General features: G+C 45.1%; 1 protein-coding gene across 10 annotated transcripts in view; it reads left to right on the plus strand.

Annotated features, from left to right (window-relative positions):
- The window catches only part of KIF16B (kinesin family member 16B), a 257,261-nt gene that overhangs the window by 177,779 nt on the left and 67,378 nt on the right, over window positions 1-12,104 (plus strand). For 9 of the 10 annotated variants that reach the window (XM_072943787.1, XM_072943791.1, XM_072943788.1 and 6 more), the window contains exon 23: window positions 6,622-6,744. In XM_072943787.1, the coding sequence (XP_072799888.1) occupies window positions 6,622-6,744 (123 nt within the window). Of the gene's footprint in view, window positions 1-6,621; window positions 6,745-11,638; window positions 11,842-12,104 lie in introns of those variants that run through there. The other variant, XM_072943796.1, reaches the window with a different exon arrangement.

Genomic DNA, 12,104 nt, shown 5'->3' on the forward strand with positions numbered 1-12,104 from the left:
CAGAAACCTGATAGAGAGTCCCCACGTGTCCCCCACCCCGACTCTGGTTTCTACTGAACCTTAGAATTCAGCACAGTTTGAGCCGAAACCAGGGCTCAGCAGGAGTCAGTGGGTGAAGGTGAGCGGTGCTTTTGCTGGGTCCTCAGAGACGTCATCAGGCCAGGAGGGAGAAGACCTGACCTTCCGTCCTGGGGTCCTGAACTGTCTGTCGTCATATTTAATAACAAGGGCCACTTGGCAATTACTATCATGTTCTCAGTCAGTCATACCAGACCTGCTCTTTAGTCTTTTCTTAAACGGACCATTGAATGACGGGTTATCCAGAGACAATGACCATTAATGTTCTTTGGAGAAAGATGGGGACATTTTTAATACTTTCAAGTTGAAACATTTGCCAGATGTTCAGTATTTTCAAATCTTGAAACAGTGTTGATCAATTCAGATCCACATGGGTGAAATAATCTAGTAAGAATCACAGATTGGAATTTTTCCCCAAACCACTAAACTCAAGTTAGTCCACAAGCATCTGGATCCAACACAACTTGTAATTTATCCTTAATGATGTATAAATATAGATGCAGATCAAGATAAAAGAAATACTCCTTTGATTGAAAGCTCCTATTTCTGTTTCCTGATGTGAGTCTTCTAAACTCACCTTCTAAAATGAGACACAGTAGTGTTTCCACGTGTCAGGCTGAAAGTCCTGACCTTGACAGGGATGGTACCGTGGGTACCAGGCAGGTGTACCATAGGTACCAGGCAGGTGTGCCACGTGTCTTAGCAAATCCTGTTCCGTTGTCTGGACTAAGCCTTCAGAAGTGGTGTGGTACTAGCCCCACGTCCCTTCTCTGCACAGGGAGCCTCACCTTCTGCAGAGGAACACAAGCATGTCTGGGTTCTTTGCCATGATTGTAAGTGGCACCTGCCCACACAGGTTACCTCTACGCCCAGTTTCTCATGACATGGCTGGTATTTGAGAATGTCACAGATCCTCGCCATCTCTGCCCTAGACCCCCATTTTCAAACTGCTGGGTTACAGTGGGTATTTGATGCATAAATAGCTCTAATCAGAACTATCCTGTGGCACGTGTGGTTGAAAAAGAAGGACTTAGAAATATGGGCTTTGCTGGAGCAGAGGAAGGAGAATTAACTAATTTTGTTAAATCTGATAAAAGCCCAGGTTTGCCTGTATTTTAGAAGTAAAGCTTGGATGTTTGGGAGATCAGATGGCAGTCCTGAGGTCTGACCTTGTCATAGTTAAAGCATATACTGAATTCAGCCATCTGGCACGTAATTAGAGCGTTTAGGAGGAAATGCTGACGGCTCCCTGTAGAATTGGTCCATCCCGCGCCCTCTGCAGTGCCGACAGCAGTCGGAGTGGCTGTTAATGCTACTTCCTATTAGTTTCCTTAATTTGCTCCTTTTGAAGGAGACAGCCTGCCTAAGAGAAGATGCTAATCTGCACATTCAAAACGTAGCCTGTGTTCTGTCTGCTTCTTTTGGCTGAGGTCCCAAGTGTAGTGTTTCCCCATCAATGGAAAAACAGTGTATTTGTTGACACAGTACATTGTTTCACTCAAAGTTACCAGAAAAATATTTCTTTGTATCTTATTTTAAAGGATGGTATTTCTTATGTGTAGAAATGTAATCCAGGTTGCTAATTACTCACTTTTCCCTGACCTTTTATTTCTGAATAGAACCACTCCATGGTGCATTTAAAATTCCTTGACGTGTCCTATGACTTTATCAAGATCCACTGCAAGATGTGCTTCCAAACATACAGACTTTCCTGTTTCCTTCCAACTGCGACATGTCATCAGCTTCCCCTTCCAGGTCTAAGAATCCTCTTTGCCACATACCGAGAAACTGACTGATTCCCAAATAAATAATTTCATAGAAATTTAAAAGCTCTCATAAGTAATAGGATATAATATGACACAGTACACATTTACTCGTCTACCGTAAAACTCAAGATATTCAAACATAGCTACTTTTAAATAAAAAATAAATTCAGGAGACATTTATGTTAGTTTTCCTTCCTGCTCAGCAGAAACATAGTTGAGGAGAATGTCAGGAACCTTTCATACTGTATCCTGAGAATTCAATGTTTCTCATCAAATTGACTTCAAAAAGTAGTGTCTACAAATTACGTTGCAGCAGTGATTTGATGGAAACACATACTCTTTTGATTTTTTTCTATGCTTTTGCTCAGATGTCTTCGAATCCCTGGCTTATTCTTTGTAATTCATTTCTGCAGGTGTTCATTTCTCTACACCTGTTAATTTTTAGTTACTGTGCAGTCAGGTGAGATTGAAGTGAACTGTGGCCACAGGCGACAGTGTGAGACTCTGACAACGTGCAAATAATGAACAGTAATGTCCTCTTCGGTTATTCTTCACTGTCTGGCCCTGAACGGGGCAGTGGCTCTTGTGTACCACCCAGAACCACTTCTTGAGGTCCCGTGCATGTGCTGGTGTGTAAAGGGCTGTCCTGGATCTAGGGGCCCATGTAATATTGTAAGATCCAGTCTCTCCTGGATAACTGGTCTCTACAGAATTCATAAACCCAGTTCAGTTATCAAAGGCAGTAGTTTTTTTCTTTGAAGGATTTATGAGCCTAAGCTTCAAGCAACTTTTCATTAGCAATCAATTTCACAATCATTTATTCTTAGAAATAGAGAACTTTCTAGTCTTAAAATGCCGATGTAATAACCAGACCATCAGTTACAGTCTTAACCCACTTAGAAAGCTGGCACAGAGAAACAGAAAGTTAAGGTAATGTTTGCTGACTTTAGATATGGTCCACCTAGAGTAGAGAAACCAAATCTTTGTTTAAAACTTTGCAAATACTACTGTATATAAAATGGACAATAAGGTTCTACTGTACAGTGCAGGGAACCGTATTCAATACCTTGTAACAGCTTATAATGAAAAGGAGCATGTTCATCTGCATAACTGAACGTCTGTGCTCTACACCAGAAACTAACAACATTGTCAACTATACTCCAGTAAAAAAAGAAAAAACCTAATGCAGTTGAGAAAAACTGAGACAGGAGGGAAGGGGGCAGGGCAAACCACTGAAGGAATGACCCAGGTTTGAGGGCAGGACCAACTGGTTAGAACCAGGATGGTGGAAGCTTTTGCTTCCAGTAGGCCTGGAGCCTCTTGGCTCACCCCGTGGCACCGTGACAGTTCCCAGGCTGACGGTAAAAGGTCATAAAGAGGGTGGGGGCCCGATTCCTAGGAATCCCCACCCCTTCTCCAAAGTAATTGGAATAATCCTCCTACTCATTAGCCTATGAAATTACCGAGCCCATGAAAACTAACAACTCTGTGCCTTGTGGTGGCTCTCTTTCTTGCCTTCTGAGATGGTCCACACTCTGCCTCTGGAGTGTGCATCTCCTAAGCCGCTCTCCCTTCTGAGTGAGATGGGCCACACCCTGTCCACGCAGTGTGTCTCTCTAAATAAACTGGCTCTCACTTTACCATGCCTTGCTCTTGAATTCTTTCCTGCACGAGTCAAGAACCTGTTCTCCAGCCACAAAACTAAGGGTCTTAGAAGTTACAGACACTTTGTCAAAGGTGCCCGGTGCTGCTGGCCCTGGCCCGGTGCTGGCGATCAGTGAAAGCCCGCGATGTCTGACTGTGCGTCCTAGCGGGAGGTGCTGGTGGAAAAGGCATTGGGAGGTCACAGTTAGGTCTCCATCGCTTGGTTAACAGCGTACCTGGGCAGTTTTGACTGCTCTTTTTCCTTAGTAAAATTTACGGCATTTATATAGCGATGTGCACATTTCTTTTTTCACTCAGTAACTGTCTAATCCTGCTGCAATTACCAGTTTGCTTGTCCCACAGGGCGGGACCGTGCCTTGTTCACAGCTGGGTTCCTGCCACGTGGATGAGGTTTGGAAAACGCCCCGCCCATTTCTGTAGATGGTGAAATGGAGGCGCAGAGAGAGTGGGCGACTGTGACTCAGAGACCAGATCCTGTGTCTGCTCCTCTGCCTCTGAGTCCATCAAGTGAACACCACGTGGAGCCCACGCCCCTCTTGTGTGATTGCTTCAGGGGGCAGGCAAGGGTCGAGTTTCAGGACCAAGTGTGTTATACACGTTGATATTGGCATGCACTCCTTTTTGAGATCCCGTTAATACGCATGATAATACACGGTTCCTACTGATAGAAGAGGGACAGTCACTGCCCTTCTTCCTTCCTCCTTTTCTCCATTCTTGCTTCTTAGGATGGAGCCTGTGGCTGTGCAGAGGTGGCTGCCGTAGGGCCTTTGGATGAAGCAGGTAGGGAGGATCCAGGGCCCTCCCGAGGTGGAGCGAGCGGGTCTTGACTTCTAAACTGGTGTTAGCAACTGTTGCTGAAAATCCCAGCAGCCGCGTCCCCCCTCTGCTGGGGTGGTTCTGCTTCTGGACCCCATGCCTCTCCCCTCGCGACTCCATAGGCACATGTGCGCTGCACGCAGTGCATTTCCCAAGGGACCGGGTCACATCTGGAAAAGAGGTTATGTTCCTGCTTGAAAAATATAGTGATAAGCACCCCACAGACTATTTCAGAGTTAAGGCCGCAGAGCAAGGACTCCATGGCTAAACCGTGGGTGTCCTTTGAGGTCAAAGACATTTCTTAAATGTGTTTGTTGAAAATAAATAAAACCACTGGATTATTTCTCTGCCTTTTCACCTTCAAATAGATAAGCACATTCCATGTTTTGGGAAATGTTTACTTTTACAGTGATTTAGAAATACACTCTTGGTGAATTGAAAGGTCTTTGGCAATACACATGTTGAGAAGCTCTCTTTTTAGGCGTTTGCACTGTGGTTTTTGACACCAAGGACAGCTGTGCAGAGGTACCATCGCAGGAAGATGAACAGCTCCTGTTTTGGGTACCCAGCCACACAGTGAACGAGTAAGATGCTGTAAAAGGCTTTGGTGACTTCAGATCATGCCGAGATGTCTGTGCCGCCCCAAGCGGCCACCTGAGACCAGTTGCATGACTGAGTGTCACCCAGAGGCCCGAGCTTTCACACACAGCACAGGGGACCTTCCTGCCACACCTAGCTGAGGGTCCAAGGTCCAGGACCCCTTTCTGCCTGAGGGAAATGCAGCTTGTTGCCTGCCTTGTCTTTTTGGTCAAATAAGTGAGTTTAACTGAATAATCATGGGGTTTCTGTCCTCTTAAATTCTGTGTGCATTGAAGTGTTCATTAGCTCTTATCTTTGGTGGACGGGCTTATTTTAAAATTTCACGATAGTTGCTGAGTGAGCTGAGTCAGACAGAGAAAGTCGCATATTGTATGATATCACTTATATGTGGAATCTAAAAAATAATACAAAGGAATCTATATACAAAACAGAAACAGACTGACTAACATAGAAAACAAACTAACGATAACCAAAGAGGGAAGCGGGGCAAGGGGTGCGCTAGGAGTCGGGGGCTATCAGAGGCACAGCGCTGTATATACACAGATGAGCCACAAAGGCCTACGGCCCAGCACAGGGAACCATATTCAGCACCTTGGAAAAGAATCTGCAAAAATATATACGCGTAACTGAATCACTTTTCTGTACACATGAAACTAACACGATATTATAAATGAACTCTACTTCAATAAACGGACAAATGAAATTTCATGAAAACTACAGTGCTGTGACTGGTGGGCTCTCTCGGTTAACCCGAGTTCGAATCCTGGTTCTACCACTTGCCTCTAAGTTACCTAAACTCTTACAAGGTACCTCCACTCTCGGTCTTGGGCCTCTCAGCTGATAAATCGGGTTAATAACGGTTAATGCCTCATGGTGGGGCGGGGTCATGAGGATTCAATGAAACAATGCGTTATCAGCCTTCAGTGCAGTTCTAGGTGACAGTCAGTGTTCAATAAATGCTAAGTATCATTATTATTTTAATTATGTTATTACTGCTTCAAAAACGTATTATGTTTTTTAAAGCCCTAGGTGAGAGTAAGTGGTAAGGATTTTTCAGAGTCTTACTCCCATTCACGCTCAAGAGAACTCATTTTGAAGTTTTTTTAAATGCGTCTTCCGCAGGCCCCTCAGCCTCCCCACCATCCAGACCGTGAGCGTTTGTCAGAGCTAAGTTGATTATTAATCAGAAGGAGCCTCAAAAACACACCTGGGATTCGTTTTAACGGTGGTTTGAAGAGCTCTTCACACCACCCTGCCTTATGAAAATGCCCAGGAGTTAACCATGTGTATTTGAATAAAATCTCCAGCCTTGTTGCTTTATGTGCAGCCGTCTGACATTCTGGGAAGGAAAAAGCTGTTCCGTGATCAAGACTTTTCAGCAAAGACTCTGGTTTATACTGATTTTTTTTAAACTCAGGATGTGTAATCTGCCCCTTTTTTCACTTGTTCTTGTAAATTGGAAGGAACATCAAAGCCAGACAACAGTTTGAAGTGCTTTCGCCCTACCTCTTTGGAGTGGCATCCCTAAAGACATGGTCTTTTGTCGTGAGAGAGACTCAAGAGTTTCTCTTTCAAAGGGACCGGGCACTTTTCTAAATAAACCCTGCTGGTCCAATGCTCTCTGCTTGAAGCGCGTGGTGTTGGCAGTCGAGTGATCTCGGTCTCTTTGTTCTCCTCCCCAATGTGCCTTTGACAGCGGATGGTTTCTCGCTCTTTGGGAGCAAATCCGGGCGACCTGAAGGACCCTATCAAAATTAGTATTCCGCGCTACGTGCTTTGCGGCCAAGGGAAGGACGAGCACTTCGAGTTTGAGGTCAAGGTAAGTGTCCCCTCTTCACTCTTCCAGAGGGTGGAGGCCTGCAGCTCTGCGGTGCCGTCTGTCTGTTTTGTAAGGGGAGATGGAGCCACCTGTGTACGTGTTTCCTACGGTGCTGGCCACGCCCGTCTTTAAACCAGTGTGTGGAAGTCTAGCCTGTGACACGTGGAGAGAAGTTACCCCAGAGAAGGCGGTGGCGGGCGGGGAGGCGGGCAGACCCACAAGTTCCATCCCTGACCGGCCCCACGGGTGTGGTCACCAGCCCCAGCCCCTCCCCCGGTTGCCCGATTGTCCCTACTTTCAGTGTTGACAGCTCCGCACCTCGGGAAACCATTCACTGCCGGGCAAACCAAGACAGCTGGTCACCCTACCGTGGCTTTGGTTCAATTTTTTAATCTATAAAAGTGGGACCGATAATATTTCTGCTACTACGGGGATGTCAGTTGCGTGTGAAGCGCTGAGTCTGGTGTTTGGTGGATGATAAAGGAGGAGTCAGAGCTGCCGCCGTGCTTCCGGCTGCTGTTTCCCTTGGCGTGATTCTGTTGCTGCTCATCAGGAAGCTCTCCTAATAATCTGTTCAGGCGTTACTTGATTTATACAACTTTTCAGAAAGAGATGTGTCTGTTAAACTCACATCATCCCTTCCCAAAATAATGACTTCATCATATTTCTAGTTGACTTCCACGGACTCCTAACAGCTCACTCAGTACTGCTGTCCGCCACCCCCTCCTCGGGGTGAACGGCGCATCGCACTTCTTCATTTTCAAGGGCAGGCAAGGGCGTTGATGTAACGGCGCCGGCGAGGATCGCCAGTCCTTGGCTGCGGGAGGGAGAGCTGGGAGGTGGCTTTGGTCAGCCAAACACCAGAATCTGGAGGTCGAGTGCTTTGGACTCGGATTCAGCTGTGGTTTGCTGAGTGACCCAAAGTCTTGACGTGCTCTGAGCTTCAGTTTCCTCATTGGTAAAAGAGGCAATTGGACACCACCAGTGGTTTCCAGATTTCTTCTTAGCTGAGCCCTTTCTTCAAATGATCTCTTATGAGGAAGGACCCTGTAGAAGCAGATAAGCCTGGAGCTGCTGTGGAGGGAGGAGGGCTAAGGAGACCAGCCCCCTCCCCCGCCTCCCAGCACGTCTCAGGGGAGCCCCGGGCTCCAGGGTCCTACCTTGAGGCATGTGTGTCTTTTCACTCTTCCTTGAGAAACAACGCAAATGACTTTTCTAGTGAAGTTTGGCGATTCTTATTTCTATATAGTGAGTTTCCCTCCCTTTTTAAAAACAAAAGCTGTGCATTAGTTTATATATTTGAGATTTCTGTTGAAAAGACATGATACCTGTGTGGTGGTGGTGGTGGTGGTTGGACTTGACTGGCCAGATCCTGCAGTTTTTCATTGAAATGTCCCACCATGTCCTCGATCCAGCACGTCCACCTCATGCCCCCAACCTCATGCCTAATTCTGGTCTGTCTTTCCTCAGCCATTTAAGAGTGTATGTGTGTAGAGCTCCGTTTGTACGTATATGATGTATTCATACATAAAGACCATTTCCAAAGGTGTGTTTGTGTTATTTCCATATTTTTAAACTAGAGGGTAGAAACTGGCTTTCACCAGCTCAGATTTTGAAGTCTCCAAAACACAGGACGCACAGCACTGGGGGACACGCAGCGATTTCAATGGGAACATAAGTTTCCTTTATTTTAATAGATAAATATGTTAAGAAAATATAACTATTAAATTGATTTCATGCATAGAACTGAAGATGTGAATAAAGAAGATGTTTAATTTTTTTTAACTGAGTTGATTTAAATAAAAATTGCAAGCAAATTACAGTCCTGGCTGTAAGCAGAGCTGGCCAGAATTGTGAAGATGCCCTTGTGAAGGCAAGTTTAGGGAAACCAAACACAGGAAGTAGCCGGCTCCGTTCAGAGTCCAGGCTGGCTTTCCCTGAGCTGATCAAAGGCCCTGTCTGCAGGCGTGTCTCGCTTCTCCTGGCTTTTTGTTCTCATCCCAGGAGCTGTCCTCTTCAGCACCGGGGGTGGGCGGGGAGTGTGTGTCTGGAGAATTCACAGGGCTCCCAGTAGGAAGGGCTGCCTCGTGCGTTCATGGGGAGGTGGACTGAGGGCCCCCTGTTCCGGGGGCTGGGGGGGTACCCCAACGACAGAAGCAGCAGGGCCCAGTGCTAGGAACAAATGTGCTGGGAATATTCTTTCCCACCTGGAATGAGACAAAGTAGCCGAGTTAGAACAGAAGCGTAGCTGTCGGAAAAGTACGGGGGGAGTGTGACTCCTCCGTAACCTCGCTGGGCTCACCCGTCAGATGGGGACGAGAAAGCCCCTCGGCTGGGTTGGCGTGAGGACCGTGGGAGCTTGTGTCTGTGAAGAGCTTGGAAGTGTTCTGGCCACATCCTGAGTGCTGGACAAGTGCTTGTTATTAAAAATAAATAAAAATATGAAGGTGTCAGGAGTGAGTGAGATTGCACCCTGGGAATCAAACCCCTTAATGACTTCCCACGTGCTGTTGTGTCTTACTGAGGGCTTGGGGTTTTTTGTTTTGTTTTCCTTTTTGTCATTTATTCCCCCACAGTGTTTCTCAGCTTAAAAGTCAGCTACGCCAGCCCTTTTTGTCCCCATCACTGTATTTCATGCATGGGCAATGTTTTCTAGAACAAAAAGTCACACTCAGGGTAATATTTTGGCTGCTACTAAATTCTTCTCTTGGTGAGCCAATGGCTTTAAGAAGAGGAAGGTACACAGTATTATTTTCTTTCTTTTTTCTTTTTGGAAGTGTTCTTATTCTATTTGTTTCCTACGGGATATTCTTTTTTTTCCCTAACATTTTTTAGAGTTATAGTCATTTTACAATGCTGTGTCAAATTCCAGTCTAGAGCACAATTTTTCAGTTATACATGAACATACTTATATTCATTGTCACATTTTTTTCCCCACTGTGAGCTACCACAAGATCTTGTGTATATATTTCTTAGAGTCTATTCTAGTTAGAGCTTCTTTGAAGGAAAAGAAGGATAGGTAGACAGACAGACAGACAGACGCATGCATACATACATACATACATAGTTTATATCCAGTTCATCTAAAGAGCCGAGGTGACTCAGGCGCACACAGGACCCACCAGACACACGTCTCCAGTGGCTGAGGTGGCAGGTCCCCAAGAGCCCATGAGGACACTGGCATGTGGATGGGTGGCAGCCCTGGAAGGCTTGTCTGCCAGCTTCTCCCTTGCCCTTCCCTTCCTGTTGCCTCTACCTCCTGCCCTTTCCTACTCCCTGCTTTAAATAGAATTTATTAGTTACTTAAATTGTTCCTTATTCCTGCCCGTTTCCATTTTAGTGCCCAGTCTGGTAGCTGCAATCCTGCAGCCTGATCTGTTCGTTGTCGTTGCCAGATGCTCCTCCCTGTTAAAGGAATGTGCGGGGGAGGGTGCAGGGAGGGGACCTTGCGGGAAGTCAGGAAGAGAAAGGTGGTTCCCAGATGCTCATCTAATTCCTGATGAGTCCTGAGGAGGCTCCCATCACTGGGCTTTAAAATGGGAAAAATAGAGCTTTTAATTCAAAAGGACTGTCTTTTCTGTCGTCTTTATTTTGGGGATAAAAAAACAACTTTCTTTTATGAACTAACTGTGAGAGTCGATTAGTATAAAATTTGGGGGTTTTGGTCATGTTTAATTTTTTAAATCAACTTTGTTGAGGCATAATTTACACCCAGTGAAATGTGCGCATGTGTTAAGTGTATTTGACATACGTGTGCACCCCCTAGAGACAGCACCCCAATCAGGACAGAACTTTTCCATCATCGCAGAGAGTTTCTCATGCTCCAGGCGAGCCCTGACCCGCTTTCCGTAACTGTGGAGTACTTGGGTCTGTTTGGATGTGCCATGGGGATGAGGCCATTTACTCTTCCGGGCCCCTCTGCCCCCACTTCCCGTGACTGGGAGACCCATCCATGCACTTAAGTGTAACAGTAACTTGTTTCTTTTTGTTACTAAACAGCTCCCCACTGTGTGGAGACGTTGCAGTTTGTAGGTTGGCGTTTGCTGGCATGTTCTCCCCGACAGTGCAGAAAGCTGTCATCTCCACGCTACCCCCTCCCTTATTTTATTGGATAATCGTCACTACTTCCAGCATTTTTTGGAAGTCAAGGCCATATGTTAGTGTCACCCTGGACACTGACCGTTTCCAAATCCTTGCCTGTTTTCAGATTTTGCAGTTATTTTTCTGTGTGCTTTCACTTTTTTCTTGAATTCTGGCCAAGTCACAGGCACTTTGTAAATTGGGCCAACTGTTTAAGTTTTGAAAAACTTAGAGAATTTGATGGTGGGTAGACCTGCCAAGAGGCACGAGGAGGAAATGCCCAGAAAATGTGCAGTTTGGGAGCTGAAGCAGTCACATTTACAGTCAGAGAAATTTCTCTTTATTTGGCAGAACAGAAACAAGAGCCATTCCAATCTATTTGATAAACTGTGCACACATGCATCTTTTAGAAATACTTCCCACTTGATAGGATATAAACGTTCAGAAGGATTTGTGTGTTGGCATCTGAATCTCTGCTTATTATGTCGTGATAAATTGACTCCCCTGCATGTGTGTGAGCAGAGCCGAGACAAACGGAGCGTTGCCTGAGATGCGGTGCATCTACATTCAAATATTCAATTTGTGCGCTATTTTCAAACATAAATAAAAAATGAAAGAAATAACATTGGGACTTAAAGAATCATATTTTACCCTAAGTTTTTTTTTTTTTTAAGCATCCCTCCTATCTCTTTGAGAATGTTGTCTTTCACTGAAAATAATAAGAAAGAAACATTTTTTTTCCCTTTCCCTATTTCAACCAAAAACTAATCTTTTATATTGCTTTACTTGGGTGGCTGTGTTGATCTTCACGAAGTCGGTGCTGCACACGTGAGGAGTGGTGAACGGGGAGTGAGGTGGAGTCACAAGCGCAGAAGACAAGCCGTAACCACCTTGCAGTCATCCTTCGAATTTTCATTTTAAATTTGGTTTTCCATAATACTAATATTCCCTTTCCTTAATTTCAGAATTTGGGGGCGTTTGACATGTCTTCCCAGAATAAAATTTGTTTTAAAGGCAGTCACAGAATGGTTTGAACTACCCCCTCCCTGTTTTTTTTTAAGTATCCATTTTTATTTGAATGGGACATAATTAAAATATATCAAAATAATTACAGGGGAAAATGTGGTCAAATTATCATGGAAACAATATGTAGAAATCATCAAAATTCATCTAAAATATACACAAAAAGGAACTTCCCTTTGTGCACTTCCTTCCCACCAGCATCCTGGCCTTTCACATAACAGTGCATGATGGAAGGCCTTTCTAGGAATGCGATCAGG

This window comes from Vicugna pacos, chromosome 19 (assembly GCF_048564905.1).
Source record: "Vicugna pacos chromosome 19, VicPac4, whole genome shotgun sequence".
Taxonomy (NCBI): domain Eukaryota; kingdom Metazoa; phylum Chordata; class Mammalia; order Artiodactyla; family Camelidae; genus Vicugna; species Vicugna pacos.